General features: G+C 35.2%; 3 protein-coding genes across 3 annotated transcripts; 2 read left to right on the top strand and 1 right to left on the bottom strand.

Moving 5' to 3' along the window:
* Window positions 1-52: 52 nt before the first annotated feature.
* Window positions 53-3157, bottom strand: LOC107037349 (DNA repair protein RAD51 homolog A). The gene is made up of 2 exons (XM_015255863.2): window positions 2903-3157; window positions 53-2323 (listed from the first exon to the last, which is right to left on the bottom strand). The coding sequence occupies exons 1-2, from the start codon at window positions 3020-3022 to the stop codon at window positions 1388-1390; spliced, it is 1056 nt and encodes a 351-aa protein (XP_015111349.1). The 5' UTR covers window positions 3023-3157; the 3' UTR covers window positions 53-1387.
* A 93-nt stretch (window positions 3158-3250) lies between these two features.
* On the top strand, window positions 3251-9611 carry LOC107037348 (protein phosphatase inhibitor 2). The gene is made up of 4 exons (XM_015255862.1): window positions 3251-3550; window positions 6341-6511; window positions 6608-6684; window positions 7861-9611. The coding sequence occupies exons 1-4, from the start codon at window positions 3471-3473 to the stop codon at window positions 8100-8102; spliced, it is 570 nt and encodes a 189-aa protein (XP_015111348.1). The 5' UTR covers window positions 3251-3470; the 3' UTR covers window positions 8103-9611.
* A 2763-nt stretch (window positions 9612-12374) lies between these two features.
* Window positions 12375-20243, top strand: LOC107037347 (retinol-binding protein pinta). Its single transcript, XM_015255861.1, has 7 exons — window positions 12375-12730; window positions 15112-15427; window positions 16812-16964; window positions 17092-17200; window positions 18266-18376; window positions 18450-18552; window positions 19261-20243. The coding sequence occupies exons 2-7, from the start codon at window positions 15129-15131 to the stop codon at window positions 19410-19412; spliced, it is 927 nt and encodes a 308-aa protein (XP_015111347.1). The 5' UTR covers window positions 12375-12730; window positions 15112-15128; the 3' UTR covers window positions 19413-20243.
* The last annotated feature ends 2414 nt before the right edge of the window (window positions 20244-22657 follow it).

Genomic DNA, 22657 nt, shown 5'->3' with positions numbered 1-22657 from the left:
AATTCTTTATTCTTAGTCTAACTTTTTACATTATTATTTAGCTCTTAAGAAAAATAAGAAAACATTGGTATTTAGTTTGAAATAGAAATAAATTAAACGATAAAACAATTATAATTATGATTAGTTGATTTTTTTAATTCATTTGTCAGTTATTTTTAATTAAATTCATTTTTTAATGAGTTATAGTGAGTGATGATGTAATGTATCGAATGAAGCAGATTTAATTATGAATAATGATTTTAATTAATACTGGAGTGGTGGAAGTTAATGGGATAAGTTCACTCTTCAGGTATTGTTATAGGTATAATTATCTTGGTAACTAGGGGCTTCAGGAGAAAGTGTCAGGAAATTTTATGTTAGAATTTAATCTTGAAAAAGGAAAATGTCTTGGCGTTTTCTCCTGAAATTTTCAATTTTCGAAGAAATGACAGGAGTAGAAAAAATGCAAACGTTTTATACTTTTTTCCAGCTTTTTAAATATTGGATTATTTCAAGATTGAGCCAATTTCAAAAATAATATTGAAATTATATTTTTCGTTAGAAATTTAATTTTCGTCAAAAACTATTTCCTAACATTTTTTCCTACAGTTGTTAGTTTCCAAGATAATTACTACTATAATTAAAACTTTTTAAATAGTGAATTATTTCGATAACAACGAATTCTTAATAGTTGAGGCATTTTTTGTCCGAACCAAATTTTCTGAAGAAATAGCTTCTCACATTTTTTTAATCTTAAAGTCAATTCTTTGCCAGATGTTTTCCAAACTATAAATATATCAAGATTTGCTGACTGCTGCGTCCCCCTAACAATTTAAATATCTCTTAAATAAGTAGTTTTACCAGAAAATGTCTTTACAATGTTTTCATTGAATCTTGAATTTTCCATGAATAACATCCCTCGAAATTCTCAAACCCCCTCCTCGCCAATAAATCCACAATTACCAAAACAAAATAAATGCAACCGTACGAACGACTCCCCACACTGTTAGAAAATAACTCTTGAAAATTCAAATAAAAAAACTTGAAATTTTTAACAACGCTAAATTTACATCAAATTTATCTCCACTTTGTTACTGAGAGATCAGGTAATTTCTTTGAATATTCCATGAAACTCCATACAACGAAAAAAACGGAAAAAAGCTTAAATTCAGGTAATTATTTTCCTGAATTGTCAATCTATTGAAAAATCACCTCAATCTACTGCCTTGTATTCATAATGAAAAAGTTAAGTATTAAATTTCACCATAAAAAATGAATTTTATTAAATTTTCATGACGATTCCACCTCAAATTGAATTAACGCCCCCACCATTGCGAAGTCAGTTGCAATCTTCACCATAAATTGAACAATTTCTAACAGTGCAGTCCCCCTCCCCGTCCCTCAACCCTTACTCCTTAACATCCCCAATGCCATCCGGCAGAATAGCGAACATAGCTTCACTCTCAGGTAAACAAGGCGAGTCATAAATCCTGCAAATCCTGGTTTCCCCCCTGCCCTTCCTGAGATAAAGCCTGGTGGTGCTGGCATGAGCCATGATATTCCCCCCAATGGGTTTCTTCTGGTCCCCCCCAAACATGCTGGCAGCCCCATCGACCTGGGCGACCACCTGATTGGTGATGACAACAGCCACCCCATGCTCATCAGCAATCCTCAGGAGCATCCTGAGGAACCTGGCCAGATGCATCTGCCTGGCAGACAGCTCTGCCCTCCCCGAGAAATCAGTTCTGTAAAGTGCCATGGCACTGTCGACAATCAGAAGAGCATAACGCGACTCTGTCATCATGGCACTGGCCTGAATGAGCAGTAGGCTCTGGTGATCTGTGTTGTAGGCACGAGCACACGCCACGTTGTCCAGGACATTTTCCGCAGGAATGTTGTACTTCTGAGCTATCGCACTCAGTCTCTCTGGCCTGAAGGTCCCCTCAGTGTCGATGTAGAGGCACTTGCCCTCAGCTCCGCCCATTTCAATTGGCAGCTGACAGTTGACAGCCAAACTGTGGACCAACTGGGTCTTTCCTGTTCGGAACTCACCGAAGATCTCGGTGATGGAGCCTGTCTCGATTCCACCACCGAGGAGACGATCCAGCTCGGTGGAGCCTGTGGAGATGTACACGATGTTCTGGCGGACTAGGTACAACTCTGTGGCACTCTTGAACCCCATGACCACCAGCTTCGAGGCCTCTTGCAGGAGCTTGTCGGCTTTGGCTTCGCTGATGCCTTTGATGGACAGGAGGGCCTTCTTTGGGGAGTAAGCCACTGATTCCACTGTGTAGTAGCCGGCTTCTTTCAACTTGGCGATGTCACCTGCGGTGATTCCATTGCCCTGGGGGTGGTAATGGGAGATTAAGCGAGTGGATTTTTATTTTTTTTAGTCATGGGTTTTTTTCTGACTGAGTTTTGTTTCCATATTTTCACATTATTTCCCTGACATTCCAAAGAAGTTCGTCATTGATAAATATTTTGCGGAGAAAGCAGTGGAATGTGGAGATTTCGAGTCATTATTCAATGGGAATTAATAGAAATGAGGAAATTCGGGTGAATATATTATTGAATTATTGATATTCATGTTTTGGTTGAAAATTTAAATCAATTGAGGCATTTCTCCTGTTAAAACTTTGGAATTTCATTGAATTTTAAGTGAAATCTGAAATTTCATGATTTTTTTTTCTCTAAATAGAATTTAATGTCAATCTCCTGAATATTGAATTTAGTTTAGAAACCCATCACCTGCTCCATTCTCCCCTCTCGCTCCCCAGCCCCGAAAAACCCCCCATGCAACCCAAAAACTCATCATTCTCAGAAAATACACCCAAATACCCCTCACTTCCAGTCACAAAATGAAAAATAAACCAAACAAAACCATGAAAAAGGTTATCCCGCCAAACCGGTCGTTTGTTCTCACCTCCAACGACGTGATGAGCTTCGCCTGGAGATGAGAGGCGTCAGCTGCATCATCCTCCAACGTGGCTGTGGCTGTCGTAGCTACCGCAGACATCCTCAAACACTCCTTCCCTTTTCCCATATTATTATGAACTAAACTCTTCCTCGAACCTTTTTCACTACACGTTCTTTCTCACGCCTAACGTTCTCGCAGCAAGTCTCGACGCGTTGTATTTTTTCAAAATGGAGTTGACAGTTGACTTTCAACAAAACTCCTTCTGCGCCTGCACCAAACTCTCCAGTGGCGCCACCTCCCCCTTCCCAGGGTCTCAAAATTCCAAACGCAATTCCACATCTAGAGAATTCCCCCTCCTCCGGCACTCGGGGGTTCATTTTTTTTATTCCGTCTTACCTGGTTTCACTCATGAACGAGCAATCACACGGAATAAAAAAATGAATTAGGTCACCGGTATTATCGAGTCTAACATTGCAAAGTCGGGAGAACAGTCGAGTGAAGCGTCCAAATTGTCCATTGTGATAAACAAATTGTGGGTGATTCATATGCAGAAATTTTTGACAAAGCGCAAAACATGGCTGAGAATTTGGGTAAACGACCGTCGAAGGGAATTTTGAAGACTTCGAGTAGTTTTGACAGCCACGAGGCACCCAGGTAAGCAATGTTTATTTATAAATTGAGGGGTCATTCGGGGTATCAGGCTGAAAAAATTGTTGAGGTTGGGTTATTTATAACGATGATTATGGGGAATAAAGAAATAATATGATGGCTTGAGGAACCAAAAACCCTCCATTATCCTCTTCTTCATCTCCAAATTTGCAGAAGATATTCCTGCATTCCCCGAAATTTCAATCACAAAAATAGCAGAAAAAAGATGGGATGAGTTTTGATTGGAGACTGGAAGATAAGATTCTTCATAAAATATTTATTATCATTCTTAGACTTCGAGATACTAATAAAAAGGAAGTACTCAAATGGATTGGACTCTAATCTCAATTTACTTCCTCTCAATTTACATATTATTTATGATTCATGAAAAAAGATATTATTCTGCAGAAGTTTTGCCTGAAGATGAGAAGGAAAAGCTCTTCATAAAAATTTAATTATCGTCCTTAGATTTTGAGATATTCCTAGCAAAAGAGCGCCAAAATGGAATTGACACGTCCCATTTGCTTTGATTTTATGATTTTTGATGGGGAAATATTATTGTTTATCTAGCTCGCGCTAGATAAACAAGAAGATTTCCTCAACGACGTAGACATGATTAATAACAACAAATGATCCCCTAGCAGCAATCTAAAATGACCTTGAGAAACCCCTCAATTGCTCCAGTATCCCCAAACTCCAAAAAACGCAATATTAACACCAAAAATTTATAATTACCACAAAATATGCCTGAAACCCCCTAAATTTCCATCACAAAAATAGTTTTAAAAAATGGGATGAGTTTTGATTGGAGATTGGGAGATAAGATTCTTCATAAAATATTTATTATCATTCTTAGACTTCGAGATATTAATAAAAAGGAAGTACTCAAATGGATTGGACTCTAATCTCAATTTACTTCCTCTCAATTTACATATTAATTATGATTCATGAAAAAAGATATTATTCTGCAGAAGTTTTGCCTGAAGATGAGAAGGAAAAGCTCTTCATAAAAATTTAATTATCGTCCTTAGATTTTGAGATATTCATAGCAAAAGAGCGCCAAAATGGAATTGACACGTCCCATTTGCTTTGATTTTATGATTTTTGATGGGGAAATATTATTGTTTATCTAGCTCGAGCTAGATAAACAAGAAGATTTCCTCAACGACTTGGGCATGATTAATAACAACAAATGATCCCCTAGCAGCATTCTAAAATGACCTTGAGAAACCCCTCAATTGCTCCAGTATCCCCAAACTCTAAAAAACGTAATATTAACACCAAAAATTTATAATTACCACAAAATATGCCTGAAACCCCCTAAATTTCCATCACAAAAATAGTTTAAAAAAATGGGATGAGTTTTGATTGGAGATTGGGAGATAAGATTCTTCATAAAATATTTATTATCATTCTTAGACTTCGAGATACTAATAAAAAGGAAGTACTCAAATGGATTGGACTCTAATCTCAATTTACTTCCTCTCAATTTACATATTATTTATGATTCATGAAAAAAGATATTATTCTGCAGAAGTTTTGCCTGAAGATGAGAAGGAAAAGCTCTTCATAAAAATTTAATTATCGTCCTTAGATTTTGAGATATTCCTAGCAAAAGAGCGCCAAAATGGAATTGACACGTCCCATTTGCTTTGATTTTATGATTTTTGATGGGGAAATATTATTGTTTATCTAGCTCGAGCTAGATAAACAAGAAGATTTCCTCAACGACTTGGGCATGATTAATAACAACAAATGATCCCCTAGCAGCATTCTAAAATGACCTTGAGAAACCCCTCAATTGCTCCAGTATCCCCAAACTCTAAAAAACGTAATATTAACACCAAAAATTTATAATTACCACAAAATATGTCTGAAACCCCCTAAATTTCAATCACAAAAATAGCAAAAAAAGATGGGATGAGTTTTGATTGGAGATTAGAAGAGAAGATTCTTCATAAAAATTCACAAAAATATTTTCTCAACGACTTCAACATTATTAATAACAACAAATGGTCCCCTAGCAGCAAAAAACACAACATTAACACAAAAAATTTATCATTACCACAAAATATGCCTGAAACCCCCTAAATTTCCATCACAAAAATAGTAAAAAAAATGGGATGAGTTTTGATTGGAGATTAGAAGAGAAGATTCTTCATAAAAATTTTATTATCATTCTTAGACTTCGAGATATTAATAAAAAGCAAGTGTCCAAATGGATTGGATTCATCTCAATTGCCTCGATTTCATAATTTTCGAGCTAAATAAACAAGAATATTTCCTCAACGTCTTGAACACTATTAATAACAACAAATAATCTCCTGGAAACATTTTAAAATAATTTTGAGGAATCCAAACTCCCATCACCTGCTGCAGTATCCCCCTCTCGTTCCCCAAACCTCAAAAAATTCAACATTAACACCAAAAGTTCATTATTCCCATAAAATATTCCTGAATTCCCCTAAATTTTAATCACAGAATGGTTATTCGTGTTCTCAGGCTAAAAAAATTGATGAAAAACATTTTACGAATTCTTATTGGATCATTTATAACAACGATTATGGTTATTTCCGTAAAATATTCATGAATTCCCCTGAATTCTAATCACAAAATAGTCATTCGTGTTCTCAGACTGAAAAATTGTTGAAAAAAACCTAACATTCAAATAAAAAATTGATCATTCTCATAAAATATTCTTGAACTCCCCAAAATTTTGATCACAAAAGCGCTCATTCGTGTTTTCAGGCTGTAAAAATGATTGAAAATTGTTGAGACTTTATTTTTCGTTGTCAGACCTAATAAAGAAACAAAATGGGATGAGATGAATATAATTGCAACACTACATCCAGCGGATAAGGATTATGGCCACATGAAGATTGAAGAGCCCAAAACTCCGTATAATTACGAGGGTTTTGATAATAAACACGAGGATGATGAACTGGACTCTTCGGTTATCACTGACAAGTGAGTGGCCCCTGGCTATTTTTACTTGCTTTTTATTTTTATCTCCAGTTTTTGGGGGTTTCGGGGATTTTAATGGTTTTTAAATATGAATTTCAGACTTGCCAAGAGCAGCAAACCGAAGATATTCGAGGAATTGAGTGACGAGGAGGATGAGGAGACTCCAGAGGAACGAGGTAACATTCCATCTTCGTGATTGCGTTCTATTATTAATCCGCGAGTGGGAAATTAAGTCGGAAAACGAAGGGGTGGGGGCAGAAATACAGAGAGACTTTTCAGGTTGAGCGTTTTAGGTTCTGTTTAAAAGGTTCTCCTGGGTGTAATGATTTTTGTTTTTTTGAAAATCGATAGCTTCGGAGGTGATTAAGGAATTTGTAGAGGTGAGGAACGATATTTATTTCATTTTCCCCTTTTTAGGCGTTATGAATATTTAATTAGCTTCATAATGACTGGTTTTGAGGAACTTGTCATGGTATTTTTGGCCGGAAATTTCAATTTTAAGAAACGGGCTTCTAATATTTTTTTTGTGAAGTCAACAGTTTTTGAGGCAATTGAAAAATAAACGAAAATAAAAAATTTGAGTTATTGCATGTCTTAAAGTGATTTTTATTCTGTTAAATTTTGAAATCTCCCAATAATGAGTTTTTTCAGAGAAAAATTGCAGGAGACATTTTTTGTTAGGTTTTTAATTCTCTAAAAAATCCGTGACATTTTCTTCCAATTTCCAGAGATAAATCCACAAATGAAAAATATTTATTATCAAAATTCCTTGTAAATTCCATCAATACTATCTCAGAATTCTGTTTTTTTTTTCATGTTCCAATTCGCGTATTTTTTAATTAACCCGCGCCTATTATCATCACAAATGGGGGGAATTTTACTTTCCATGAATAAAAAGTTATCCCATTTCGTTAACAATTCAATGAGTCATTAGTATTTCAAGAAAAACTCGAAATTGTCCATTTTCAGATTTTCAATCCTCGAGTTTTTCAATTCTTCTAAACTTAATCTTTCGATTTTTTAAGCTTTCAATCATTTCACGATTTAAAAAAAAAAGAACTTTCTCTTGTTCAGATTTTTAAAATGTTTTCAGAAGATTCAAACTGAGGATTAAATTCAATACAGAAGGCCATTCCTTCACTTTGAATCTCCTAAAAACATTCTAAAAATCTGAAAAAACAAAATTCTATTTCAAAACAAAAATAAAACTCACGAAATGATTGAAAACTGGAAAAATCGAACAATTGAATGTAGAAAACTGGAAAAACTCGAGGATTGAAAACGTAAAAATGCACTTGGCAACCCTCCAACCCCATTTCATCGTTTAATCTTCTTCACCATCAATTCCCCAGAGAAACGAAAAGCATTCGAGGCAAAGCGAAGGGGTCACTACAGGGAATGGGAGGCAGTGCAGCTGGCCCGAAAGAAACTCCTCGAGGAGGACGAAGACGAGGACGACGAGGGTGAGCCCGACGAGAGCCAGCCCCAAGACGACGATAACGACGACAGCAACCCTAGTGGCACCCCCCAGAACACAAAGTGTGTGTCCCCCTGTGATAGTGAAACACAGTCAGAGTTAAATACCCCTGAATAGACCTCCCAGTTCTGCCAAACTCCCAATAATGCATTCAATTTACTTTGATTCTTCAGCATAACAAGAAATGCAGGTGTAATGCGTAAAGAAATAGCTGATAGTGACGTAATTAACTGAAAGTGGACGCTTCCATTCGATAAATATCTTCCATTAAAACTTGATGCTCGATTTATTAGGGGGCAAGTTGTATAATGCAACGAAATTAGACTGAGACATTTTAAATTGTGAAGAATGTTTCTCTTGATGAAATCGACAACTAAATTAACGCAAATCTATTTGTAATAACGATTGATTAGTTAGCTGGTACGATCATTATTTATATTTAGATTTTTTTTCTCATGTGAATGTTCATTTGAGTTCATGGGCTTTTATTTTCATTTTTGCAGGACTATTGTCGAGTAAATACGTAAATGAATATATTGTATACGTAATGTACCTAGATTTAGGTGAAATCATTGTGAAGAAGTTATTAACAGAACAGAGCAGATTAAAACGACTAGATACTGACGATAGAGTAAATTAGGACTAATAGATAACGATGATAATTTTATAATAAATTATTATGAAATTGTTAGATCGGGATAAGGTATTTTTTGGAGTTTGAGGGAGTAGATTATTACCACATTCGATATTTCGTATGCACTGTAGGGTAATTGTATGTGATAAAATGTGAGGAATTAAGGATTACTGGTAGATTGTTCATTAATTTTTTGTGGAACAGGGAGTAGCACGTGATTAATTATAGTTAAATGCTTATCGATATTTTGAGAGAGGATATTTTTTGTCATCTGTCGGTTGTTGGCTAGTTGGAGATGCTGATTTGCGATGTCTGTGTAATAGAGTCAATAGGTAGAGGCGGATTGGTAGGTGGGAATTAGTGACCTGTTGTACAGTTTGTGTCAAATTTATTGAGGATCATTGCTTTGTTGATTTTGTGGGGATTATTCTGGTGTGAAGTGGGAAATGTGACTACTCGATTTTTTTTCAATGTTAAAATATTCGATTTATCTTGATTTTTTCTTGATGAGTCATTTGAGGGAAAAATAGGTGTGAACTTCTTTTGTTGGAAATTTCATTCTTGAAAAGATTGCTTTTGGATACTTTTTTCATGGTCAACAGTTGAGGGGAGATTTATAAGGAAAAAACAAATTTTTTAATAAAAAAAATGCTGTAGCACAAAAATTTCGGACACTGGATTAATTGAACGATAAACAATTTTGTTGGCACTCATTCTTTTTTGTAGATAAATAACTGATCACTCACTCCAAAACTCTGTCTCCCCAGACATTAGGGGTAACGAGAAAGAAAGAAATTCAAAAAGCAAAAAACAAATTATTCATCATTGATAATTTTTTTCAGGAATTCTAACTGATGAGTGTAAGAAATTAATCCATCAATTATTGTTTTAAACAATAATTTCTCGTTTAACTAGGGTGAAACAAATTATTTATTACAAAAATTTGACACTGACTATTATTTTCATATTGAGCACAGAATTTTTATTCATTTTTTCTGATTTTCATCTTTTTTCCAACTCCAGAAAGTTAATTTTCTCATAAGACTCTGTTATTTTTGCACTTCTCGGTCAATTATTACTAATAATACCAATAATTCTTAATAATTAATTAATAATTATTAATTAATTATTAATCAGTACATTAATTATGACCAATAATTAATAATCACAATTTCTAGATTTAAATCTTGAAAATTGAAGTTGTGTTTACACTATTTCGCCAAAAATTCCCCATTTCACAACTGAATTCTTCACGACAAATCATCTCAGACTAGTTAACATGTAATATTCGCGAGAATAATGAACAACAGGCCCCAATATTAAGCATAAATAATGCCAGTTTTGTACTCGACGATTAGTAACTAGAATCATCATAAAAAATCAAACAAATGTACATAGAGATGACGATTATTGGATTATCCAACAGGATGGACTCCACTTCAACTAGAAAAGGAACATCGAGGTCTGGCTGTTGCTCGGCGTGTGGAGCATTCTCGTCGTATCGCAAATCAAACAAATGAGAGATAAATCGTCCAAACGAATGCAAGAATCATCCAGATGTTTTAAATTAAAAAATCATGTAAATGCAACGTGTAATATCATATTGATAGTGTTACATCGCCGTCCTTGAAGCTAGAATTCAACTAGGAAAATTCATTGTCACCAGTTGACTGGCCTATAGACTGTCCAGTGCCGATAAAATTTTACTTTCGAGCAACAGACTGTGTTTACTTGCACGTGATTTTTTTAGACGATTACAGACGTAAATTAGAGAACATGGGTGTGGCCATTCGTAAGTTAATGTAAAGGCATGATTGCATGATTCATTTGTAATGATGGTTGATTAATTAACGATTATGTGAAACTGTGACACGATAGATTGTTCAATATTGTATAATGAAAAGTGATCAAAATATATATTTAACACGAAAATAAAAATTGTTGGGTAGACGCGAATGTTTTGGAGTTTTTGTTTTTTAGGGGGGAGGGGGGGGGGGGGGAATATTATAAGGAGACGAAATCATGAGAAGATTTTTTATTTGTTGATTTTTCTATGAAATTGCAATGAGAATGGGAAAGTTTAAGGATTTTAAAAAACGCAGAAAGGAATATTTCCGACATTTTTAATGAAAAAATTATTGAAATGGTTCATTTCTGTAGTGAATTGGTAAACTAGGATAAGTGCATTTCAACTGAGGACAATTATCAAGCGATATCTCGTAAATAAAAACAGATATCGAAATTTTTGTCAGAACCTTTTTTGTAGCCCACATCTCCCTCTACAAAAAAGGTTCGAATAAAAATTTCGATATCTGTTTTTATTTACGAGATATCGCTTGATAACTGTCCTCAGTTGAAATGCACTTATCCTAGTTTACCAATTCACTACAGATTTTGATTATGAGCGGCCCAATACATGAGAAATTCTTCAATTTTATTGTTTTGTTTATTTGGGAGGAGATAGTGACGTCATTTGAAGGTCATTAGAGTAGTTTGAATTCATAATTTTTCAAAGACTTTTTTAAATAAACAGAACCGATTGGTAAATTTCACCTGAAATTTAGACTTGAGGATACCCAAGTAGCTTTTACTTTTACTTTTACTTTTAATTCCACCACTTTCAATCATTAAATTTGTCAATTAAATTGCGTGAGAATGATTATTTTTTAAATATTCATTGTTTATAAATAAATAATTGAATTTTATAAAGTTTCGGAAACCTAATTTTTTTAGGCATGAAATCGATTTCTGGTAAAATTCTGAATATGAATAAATTTGTTGTGATTTCCAATCAATCATTTTGATGGTAGAAAATTGATTGTTTATTTCATTGCATTAAATTGAATAAGATTTCTTTTTGACGTTATCATCATCATTATTCTTATTATCCCTTTCCTCTGTACAACCGATTGTTTTTTTTACGGTTCTATCTCTCCCCTCAGCCCTTCGATAAAATGTTGATAGAAAAATTCTATTTATACATTTTTGAATGAATTTGAAACATCACATTTGAAGAAACCATGGGAAAGCTCACTTTCAGGGAAATTCATGAAAAATTCGAAATTTTCAACAATCATAAAAATCAAATCAACCAATATAGCTATCGTAATCATTTTTTAACTTCGACTTAATGGCATCAAAACAAACACTTTAAGCTATGATTGAATTCATTTGAAGCATGCTATTCAAAGATATCCCCGGAATACTGATTTTCAAAAAATACAAATTTTTTGTAAATTTTCAAATAAATCAAAATAACGATTATTGCTATCGCCATCATCTTCGAACTCGGTCAAAAGGACAACCAAACAAATTTTTTAAGCCATCATTCAATCAATTCAGAACATTTTTTTAGTTATCATGGGACAACCGATTTTCGAAAAAATTCGAAAATTAAAAAAACTAATCGATGAATTAAATTTTAATTAATGGCGATTGATAGCGCTCAGCAATAACTACATGAAAAAAAACTTTGTTACATTACGAAGCATCCATTCATAAGCAAAAAATTGCCAAAGTACTTGAATAATCTCAATTCGACATAAATTATCGAACTAAAGAATAATAAAAATCCTATTCAATACTGAAACAAAAAGCCGACTTCAATTGAAAACATCGCCCCGCAATCAATCCACCCGAAATAATTGATAATCACGGCTAAATCGTTCAATCATATCCGTCAGTACTGTTGAGTCATGAACACCTGTTTCTTCATATCCATTTCATTATCTCAATCTGTCACCGGTTATCTCCAGCCCCAGGAAAGCGCCTAGTTATCGATCTGTCGACGCTTACGTGAATATAAGGCAAAATATATTTTATCACGACAGATTATATGCGTCTGAATTTGCGCTAATCATTTTTGCCGGAGCACTGACCAATACCCAGTGCAGCAGTGGCAGATAAGCCGGCAACCACTGGAGGAGTCATCGAGAGCTCGCGGGGATTGTAGTTGGCTGTTAACACGCAGGTGATAAGCAAGTCATATTTTCAGTGGGAACCAAGTGTCTAGTGAATGATAAAGAATTCAATACTCGGAATAACAACTGCCTTGGGAGAACATTCATCGGTCATTGGAGACGATTAATTACGCAGAATTCAGAATTTAATGGTAATTTTCCTGTCATGATTCTCGTAATGAGCAGTTCACTGATATCTGTTGAGAATTTACGTTAACGCGAACGTTTTCTGTGAGAAAAAATCGTGAGTTCGTTTTTACGGAAAATAATTATCAAGTTAACGAATGGTTAACGCGTGATTTCAGTGGAAAAACAGATTTACAGAGAAGTTTTGTTGGTGAAATCGGCAAAATTCGATGCATTGAGAGGGGGAAATGACACGGTTTGAGGAAGTGCTAGGTGACAGGAATACCAAAGTGTCCGATGGCTACAATTCCCCGTTCGGTTGACGTCATTAGCTGTCATTACTCCAATTGGAAGCGGGATTATTACTGAATTGAAGCCGACGTGGCTCAATCGCCGATAATGATTCTGTTTCTCTTCATTTTCAGTTTCTCTTCTATTCTTTGATTGAATGGGAAATTATTGGGAGGGCGATCTGCTATCGATGTGGCTATTGCGTAATCATTAGGCTTTGGAGTACGTACACAGGGAATTGATGACTTCAAGGTCACGGTCGATTTTTGTATTTATGGGGATATTTAGGTTGTTTCGATCGTAGATTTGGATAGGATGAATGAAAGATTCTTTGGGAAATTGAACTGTGGAGGCGATTTTTATTTTTAATTTTGAGGTCTAGATGGAAAGAAAATTTGGGGTACTCATGTGAGTTCGATATTTGAGTGAAATACGGAGGATTATTATTTGGGAATAAAGATTTAATTACAATTTGATGGTTTAAAAATTGCAGTTTTTGAAGATTTTTTTTTGGTTCCGAACGGAAGCTTTGTGAGTGTTCAAATTTAAGTTTTTCTTCAATTGTTCGTTAATGAATGGATGGAATTGAATCTTTTTTTCGAATGTAGATATTAATTAAATCGCCATTAATTAAAATTTAATTCATCAATTAGTTTTTTTAATTTTATATTTTTTTCGAAAATCGGTTGTCACACGATAACTAAAAAAAAATGTTCTGAATTGATTGAATGATGGCTTAAAAAATTTGTTTGGATGTCCTTTTGACCGAGTTCGAAGATGGAGGCGATAGCAATAATCGTTATTTGGATTTATTTGAAAATTTGCAAAAATTTTGTATTTTTTGAAAATCAGAATTCCGGGGATTTCTTTGAATATCATGCTTCAAATGAATTCAATCATAGCTAAAATGTTTGTTTTAATGCCATTAAGTCAAAGTTAAAAGATGATTACGATAGCGATATTGGTTGATTTGATTTTTATGATGATTGTTGAAAATTTCGAATTTTTCATGAATTTCCCTGAAAGTGAGCTTTCTGATGGTTTCTTCAAGTGTGATGTTTCAAATTCATTCGAGGATGTGTAAATAAAATTTTTCTATCAACGTTTTATGGAAGGGATGAAGGGAGAGATAGAACCGTAAAAAGACAATCGGTTGTATAGAAGAAAGGGATAATAAGAATAATGATGATGATAACATTTAGCTAAGTTGAAAATTTGAGAACATTAATTGAAAAGAAATCTTATTCAATTTAATAGAATGAAATAAACAATGAATTTTACATGAATTATACATTGTTCATTTACAAGAAGAGAATGTTTAAAAATGCGGAATTGAATGGAATTATTGAAAAAATGATGACGTTTCATAAAAAATTATCAGTGAGATAATCGTTATCGCTGAGAATATCAATTACTTTGTTGTGAATCCCCTCTTCAGATCAGGAATTTAATTTTAAAATGGAGAAAATTTAAGAAATATTAAGAAATATTTTAAATTTAAGAAAATTTACTCAGTTGAATATTTATAAGTAAATTAAAAAATCACCATTCACCGATGAAATTTAAGTTGAAATTCGAAGATTTATAACATATTTCAATTTTTCATTTCTCCTGATTTTTGCAATAATTGAAAAATTGCAATTTTTCAAAATTACGACTGTTTATCAACATTAGTTTACAAACAATAATTTTTCTCCACTGAAAATTATTCTTTGAAATCGTAAAAAATTCCCTCGTATTGAGAATTTTTTCAAAAATCTAATCACAAGTAATTTCCCTTATTATTCACAACCAGAATATGCTTAAAAAATATGGACTTAACAAAATAAATCATTGATCACTGAGACTATAAATTACCGTGTCGGGAATTGAGCGGGAGTTGAGCAGATCCACTGAATAATCCCGCAATAATTTATCATCACGTCTAATAAACTTCACGATCACCCGTTAATTTTTTTCTTCGCCAATCGATTTCACCACCCTCAGCCACCACCACAACGTCAATTCCATATAAATTCATCGCATATAAATTCCAAATCCGTGAAATTGAATTGCATGTACTCCGCGAAGAATCATCCGGCGTGCATTGAATTCTCCGAAATGTGAATATTTACAGTACTGAAGATCTGTACGATGAGCATCAGAGCACTGCCCGCGGAGTTGAAAAAAGTAGCGAAGAAGGAGCTCAAGGAGGATGAGAAGCGCATTGTTGAGCACGTGAAATATATCACGGAGTGGCTGGAGAAGCAGCCGCATATTAATGCGAGGACGGATCCTCAGTGGCTTGTGGCTTTCCTCCGGGGGTGCAAGTACAGTTTGGAGAGGACCAAGGAGAAGCTGGACTCGTTTTATACTGTCAGGACGCATCTGCCGGAGATATTTTTGAAGAGGGATCTAGAGGAGACGATGATCCAGGAGGTTCTCGATTTGGGGTGGGTATACGAAGGGAAATTCTTCAAAAAATTCTGGAGCGTTAGAATTTTTAAAAAAGCATGGACAATATCCCGAACGAATGAAGAAAGTAGGGCGGTTTTTATGAGTGCAAAAGAGAATTGAATACCATTCTATGAAACATGAATAAACGAATCATAATTGTCCAAATAATTCACGTCAGAGGAAAATAGAATAATTTTACTTTCTTAATATTGCGTTTACTAAGGTTTTCTTCGAACAAAATTGATTAGAATTAATAGCTAGAATTATGAGATTATCTCACATTTTTGACGTTAAGAATAGGAGAATCTGAATGCAATATAGTGAAAATGATGATCGATTTTTTCACTTTGAACAAATGATATTAATATCCAAATACAAAATTTCTGATATGAATAGAAAGAAGCTGTGACTCAATATTCCAAATGAATTTTTAATTTGGTGCTGAGAACACGAGATGACAATATTCTAAGCACGGAATTATATTGATGAGATGAACAACAGATTGATTTAATTACCGTGTGAACTAACTAAAAATTGATAACAGTGTCGGCACGCACTTTTAGCAGAGTATCAACAAACATTGAATTCCAGAAATTCACAGTCTAAAGTGTGTTCTAGAAGAAGTTGAATTGTAATTATGATTAAAATCTTATTCAGTGAGCATAGGAATGAGAACAATGAGACTCGCTTTCCGTTTAGGGAAAATAATTATTTCACGTCCGTTAATTGAAGTCAATCAACCCGAAAAAAACTGATATAAAGTATCGATGCAATTATCGAAATTCAGTCTAATTAATCTTCTGTATTATCAGTTTTTATGACACTCAATCGGTCAGTGCGGGTTTAAGGGTCAAGGAGAGATGAGTTCAACTACCTTTTGAGAGAATTTACCAATTATGTTGACCATTTTTTTACCTCAGAAATTGGTGGTTATAGAAAAAAAATATCAGGAGAAAATTTTTAAATCAATTGTACTATTTTTCAAATGAATACAAAAATTGTCAATCTTTTTCGTGGATAATAATTCTCGAGAATAATTTGAATAGATATGAATAATGATTTGAGTAATTCGGCAGCAGAAAAATTGGAAAATTCATGTCCAAGATTTCTTAGAAAAAACATTCCAATAGAGTAAATTGCATAGAAAAAACAATGTCTAAATGAACATTTTCTTCTTCAAATGAATATCCATTTAAAAATTCCCTGTAGAGTTACATAATTTTTAGTAAAATAAACGTAAAAAAACAAAAAGAGTTCTTCAATGATATTCTTAGAGAAATGGAATTGTTGTAGTCCGAATAGAAATTCGGTACAATTTCTTGGAGAAAGCGATGGATTTTCCTGTTAAATTTTTATTTATTTAATAATTATGATTTCAAGAATTTATTTGCCACTGCCCGAGCCCGTAAGCGCGGATGGACCCCGTGTGATTCTGATGCGACCGTGTCAGTTCGACGCCAAAAAATACACATACTCCGACATCCTCAAGGTTTCCTTCATGATCATGGATTTTCTACTCCTCAAGGACGATCGGTAGGTCAACAATTTCCTCATGACGTCAAGAATTACATTCCCCCAAGTACGTTACTCATGAAGTGCCCATTGGGTTAATGCAGAAAAAAATGAAATAATGCATGCAATGCCCTTGGTGGAATGCAAGGCTCAATGTTGCAGGTCAGATTAGCGTTCTAGATCTAACTGGGAGTAAGCTCGAGCACGCGAGCCAGTTCACACCGTCACTGGTGAAGAAAACTGTGATGGCCTTTCAGGTGAAAATCAACGTGAATTAAGGATATCCAAGTACTTTGGCTATTTTTTCTCCGGTGAAATGCTTTTCTACTTTCATAGTCGAACATGAGACCTTTCATTTGAGTTTCCGGGCATTTTACAATGATTTTATTATTTAAACTTTACCGGTTTAAATTTGAATCTCGATATTAAAGTAGCTCTATCCTTCGGCCGGGCTACGCTTTTGGATATTTTCAGTTTTTCAATTTTTCAACTCAATTGCATGGAAAAAATTTGAAAAAATTCATACCCAGTCAGTATTATCTAAATTAAATTTCGCAGAATATTGATATTTTTTCAAACATTTCCCTCTTATAAATAAATAATAAAACTTGTTTGCAAAACGGTGGATTATTTTTTATGAGGTGTCAAAAAAATTCTTGATTTTTTCACATCTAATGAAAAAAAATCAGATTTAATCTTTGATTGCAATGGAAATGTTGATTTTCACATAAGACACTGGGTTAAAACCAAAACGATAATTAAATTGAGAAAAAAATTAGAATTCCGAATCTAATCGAGTTTTCTGCAATTTTTTTGCAGTTTTCAATAATCTTTGAATTTACCGTAAGGGTAGAGCTACTTTAAACCGTTAGAAAACATTTTTTAATTCTGATAAAACATTAGAAAGTTTACTTTTTGAGGGAGATTCATAAAATGATTGAAAAATTGCAATTTAAAATAAATTACGAGCATTTTCTGTGAATAATTTATAAACAAGCAATTTTCCACCCTAAAATTAGTTCGAAATCGTAACAAAGTTATTCATTTTCAGAACTTTACCAGAAAAATCGATTTCATGCCTAAAAAATAAGTTTTCCGAAAGTTAAACAGTTTCAATTATTTATTTCTAAACAATGAAAGTTAAAAAAATCTCAATTCAGTGCAAATTTTTCGCACTCAATTTAATTGACAAATTTCATGATTGAAAATAGTTGAATCTAAAGTGTGATCTGTGCCAAACTGTAAAAGCTTCTTGGATATCCTTAATCTGTAAAAAGAATAATGAATGCACAGATTAATCTTTTTTAATATTTTTGTCTCAGGATGGCTATCCGATGAAAACAAAGAGTTTGCATTTTGTCAATCCTCCACCGACGTTCGATGTACTCTTCTCTGTATTCAAAAATTTCATGAACAAAAAATTGAAGGATAGGGTAATTGAATTTTTCTATTTTTTAATTTCAAGATTGATGGCGAGATGCACGTAATGAGTGTTTATTTTTATAGATAATGGTTCACAAGGACCCAGAAGATGTTTTCGACTACATTCCGAGGGAGGTTTTACCATCGGATTACGGTGGCCAGGCTCCGTCGATAGCCGCTTTAACGCGTAAGTCAAAAGATCAACAGAGATCAAAAGGGAAATGTTCAGTAAAAATTACGGAACTCAATTCGCTCACCGATTACGGAATCGACTCAGAAAATTTAACTGACGGTATCGTAATGTTTCACAAGAGATTCAGATAAAAATTACGGAACGCCCTGTGAAAAATTCCGTGACAGTTCCGTAAACTTTACGATACGTAATTTTTTGTCATTCCGGCCGTGAGGCAGCGCTTCACGGACGCTCCGCTCCTCTCTGCCTACGGCCGTCATAACAAAAAATACTGTTCGTCATACGGCCAAAAAAAACTTTTCTAGCTCATATGATTGCGAACTCATATTCGCCAGAAAAGTTTTTTTCGGCCTAGTGACGAAATATACTAAAAAAAAATTTTTTTCTTCTCGTATACCCTTTCGGGTCTTTACGATTTGTTCCCTTCCCACCCCCTCCACCCCCTGTACCGCATTTGCCGAAGGGAGGGAAAACCTCATTCGAGGGAAAAACCTGCCCTGGTACAGTCGTCCTTTTGACGGGACTACCGCTCGGCAGTGAAACTGTGAAATTAGAGCGCTATAAATTTTGACCGCCGGTGCCGGGAAGCGAACCCGGATCATTGGCATACGAGTCTAGCACTCTAACCGCACGGCCACTACCGTCGACGAAATATACTATTTATTGAATATTTATCTCCGTGCAACCGCCACTTGATTCCAGACCAATGGAAGAACGCAGTTCTCGAGCACCGCGACTGGTACCAAGAGGACTCAAAGCACCGCGTAGACGAGTCAAAACGCCCAGACAAGGCGATAACATCCCTCGACCTCTTCGGCATGGAAGGCAGCTTCAAGAAGCTGGAATTCGATTAAACTTCAAATTACCATTCCCATCGAAACAACTCACGATCACCCACCCCTCCCTCCATCATTCACACGCGCAAAGTACATCATACTGCCAACAAACATGTGTCGCAGTCAAAACTCGTCGTTGATCTCGTCAACATTGCGTAAAGGACGAATTACATCGACTACTTTAGCACGCCCACCACGCAGTACACAGCGTTACCTTTTCTTCTCCGGGAAACTTCAGCCCCGAAGAACGAAAGCTTGTGGGGAAGCTTGTAGAAGCGGGTGTGTCGCGCGTCGTCGGCAAGATATTATTAAGGACGTGCTTGGAATCACCTATCATATAATAACATTATCGTGTCGTTCCGCACGACACGATCCCGAGGACGACGAGTGGACGGGCATTAAAATGAGGTGGAATCCTCGTGAAAACGAGTACGTGGGTAAATTTTCACCACCTTGATAATATCAATATTGTTCGGGTGATGATATTGGGGGGTGGAATTATTCATTCAGAATTTAATCGTTCGGTCATTCTCGTCAATGCGATTTTTCTCGGCGAAAAAATGGTCCTGCGGAGGGAAAAAATCAATTCGAGGGGGTCGTTCCGAGGATTTTTGCAGCACTGGTGGTTGGATAGGAAGAAACCCTTCGGAGATGGCGGCGCTAGTTCGGGAGGGCTGCAACAGGTGTCTGGGGTCGTCGCTTCGTCCAATTTTCTTGATTATTTGAACTGTGTGTGAACTTTATGCGATAGAAAAATTTGTTCTGACGAGGGATTATGGGGTCCTCTGGTGAGATCTTCTGGAGTGTTGAATCAATTTACTTGTGGAATAAAGAAAGTTTACACTGGAAGATGATAATTTTTGTTGTTGTAATTGCTCTCGTGAGACGTTTCTGTCTTTCGGGTGAATACATGCGGTCTACAGAGAATTATGAGGCGCAGGTTTTATGAAGTGAATGTTATTGAGTAGTGTATATCTTTGTCCAATAAACACTTAGAATTAAAAAAAAAATTATCATTATCATTAAAAAAAAAAATTATCATTTGGAAATTATCATTTGTTTCATGGAAATTCTAAGTGTGGAAATTACAATTTTCTTGCCGATAACTGGGTTTTTGGCGAAACTAAATAATTTCGAGGGGACAATTTCTTTTGGGAAAAAAAGGTTCTTTTCTCGTTAATGTATTCTTTCTGTGGTATAAACCTGTGGAGTTCTGTGAGATCAAATGATTGTCGTACAATAGATTGTATTTTCTCCTGCCAGCCGTTCGAATTCTTCTGATGATCAGGATAAAAATTCAATTTTTGTGAAAGATAGTATATTTTTTTCTATCAACTGGGTAAGGGGAGGTTTAACCGGCCAATAAACTATTTTGTTTTTCGAAAAAAAAAATTATAATACTATTTTCAATCCAATTTTTTAGGCCAAATTTGTCGCCAACAGCGAAAAGTTAGAGGTTCATTTATTTAATCGAAAAATCAACTTAAAAAAAATTCCCAATGTGTTTTTTTTCAATATGATCACAAATTTTCGTTATGAGTATCAATTAGAATGAGTGAATTTCCAAAAATAAATGAAAAATTAATGGAAACCGCCAAAAAAATCAACTTATCCAAATTTTAGGGAAGAAGTGTGCTGGCGAAATCTGGATTATTGAGGGAGTCCTCTCAACTATAAACTAATAAAAGACTATTGAACACAGAATTAGCATCAATAAATGAATTTCATACGTAACATTTGGGCAAGATTCTTTTTCTTGAGATAATAATAGGAATTATGAAAAACGAATAAACTCCAAAATGTATCTTCTCCCAAATTTTTTATAATTAAGAAGGAAAAATTTGTCATCATATCAAAAAATATATATTAAAAAAAAACTTTTGGGGATTTTTGTTAAATTGACTTTTTAATTAAAAAAAATTGAATCCCTGATTTTGAGTCGGAGAAAATGTTCACCGACACAATCAGATTCCTGATGAGGAAAAATTGCTCATTTTCGTACGAATAATATGATTTTTTTATTTTGCTTGAAAAACAAAATCGTTTTTACTCGGGGTGAACCGCCCCTCAATTTCCCCCAAGTACACCCGCTCCACTCCATCAAATATTCGCACGTGGAACATCAATTTTTTCAACAAGAGCAAATTTTCTCTCTCAGTATATCTCCTCAGGATGTCTGGAATAACAATTAAAGCTATCCACGAGTTGTTTCTCTCGAATGTAATCATCGTTAAAACTGAAAATGTTATGGAAACCTATGTTATACCGAAGGAAAGGCACGTTTTGAAGAATAATAAAAAATAAGGAATAAAGAAGCAGTGAAGATAATTTCCATTGTTCAATGTCTCAATTATATACCGGGCTTTATTGTTACCGGGGACTGGGAGAATGTAGAGACTCGGGTTTTGCATAAGTTGAATATTTCAGGGAATTTATGGCTCATGCCGAATGATGCGAGGGCTGGTAGCAGTGTGAAAGTACACCGGTAGCGTTGGACGAAGGAGAATGGAAGTACGCGGTGGGCGTGGTGGGGCGGAAGTTCACGTGATCGTTGCATGCCACCCCTTCGTGCTACATGGTCTACCTGGTGGTTCGTGGGGATTGGTCGAGCTTGCAGCGCACCCCGCATTGGTGTCGCCGGGTTGATTCTTCATTCATGGGGCTGTATGTTGGGGACGGATGGGCGACCTAGCGGCCGCTAGAAATGTCGCTGAACTCGCGATAAAAAAAATCACCATAGAAATTCCATTTTGCCGCAAATTACCAATTCATTACCAAAAATCTATTCCCTCCCCTCTGCCGACCGCAACATTCCCCTCGTTTTCTCTCCTGTAAACAAGTTCCCGTTATCATTTCCTCCGCAACCGTCCCATCACCGAAATTCCCGTGAACTTGTTGAGTCCTTGTCCAAGAACAGCACGCGCATTATACATTTGAGAGCAAAGTCGACGACTACTTTCAACGAATTCCGCCAACACAATTCCCACCTCCTCCACCACTCATGCAACACAAATCATCGTCCAGTTATTTTTTAACTCGAGCATCAGCTGTAATCTCCAATCTCCTCCAATTGAGCCATCAGCAGTTACAATTCAAAGCGTTAATCCGTTGTTTATCAACCGGCGAACATGAATTCTTCAATAAACTATTAATTACAATGGAACAATTGGATGCACTGGACGATGATTGAAGACTCCCGTGGACTTATCATAACCAACCGATCATTCACAGTCGAGTGGACACGTCCTTGAGCCCCCCCCCCC

Source organism: Diachasma alloeum, unplaced genomic scaffold (genome assembly GCF_001412515.2).
Source record: "Diachasma alloeum isolate Michigan unplaced genomic scaffold, Dall2.0 Dall_scaffold_00217, whole genome shotgun sequence".
In the NCBI taxonomy this organism is placed as follows: domain Eukaryota; kingdom Metazoa; phylum Arthropoda; class Insecta; order Hymenoptera; family Braconidae; genus Diachasma; species Diachasma alloeum.
The sequence above is the reverse complement of the archived record's forward strand: the minus strand, read 5'-3'. Positions and strand labels throughout refer to the sequence as shown.

Excerpts from the sequence above, each read along its gene's own strand:
- LOC107037349 (XM_015255863.2), bottom strand. The coding sequence starts at position 3,022 with ATGGGAAAAGGGAAGGAGTGTTTGAGGATGTCTGCGGTAGCTACGACA. Across the intron at positions 2,324-2,902 it reads AGCTCATCACGTCGTTGGAG|GGCAATGGAATCACCGCAGG; the intron begins GTGAGAACAAAC and ends TACCACCCCCAG.
- LOC107037348 (XM_015255862.1), top strand. The coding sequence starts at position 3,471 with ATGGCTGAGAATTTGGGTAAACGACCGTCGAAGGGAATTTTGAAGACT. Across the intron at positions 3,551-6,340 it reads GACAGCCACGAGGCACCCAG|ACCTAATAAAGAAACAAAAT; the intron begins GTAAGCAATGTT and ends TTTCGTTGTCAG. Across the intron at positions 6,512-6,607 it reads TCTTCGGTTATCACTGACAA|ACTTGCCAAGAGCAGCAAAC; the intron begins GTGAGTGGCCCC and ends TATGAATTTCAG.
- LOC107037347 (XM_015255861.1), top strand. The coding sequence starts at position 15,129 with ATGAGCATCAGAGCACTGCCCGCGGAGTTGAAAAAAGTAGCGAAGAAG. Across the intron at positions 17,201-18,265 it reads AAACTGTGATGGCCTTTCAG|GATGGCTATCCGATGAAAAC; the intron begins GTGAAAATCAAC and ends TTTTTGTCTCAG. Across the intron at positions 18,377-18,449 it reads ACAAAAAATTGAAGGATAGG|ATAATGGTTCACAAGGACCC; the intron begins GTAATTGAATTT and ends TTATTTTTATAG.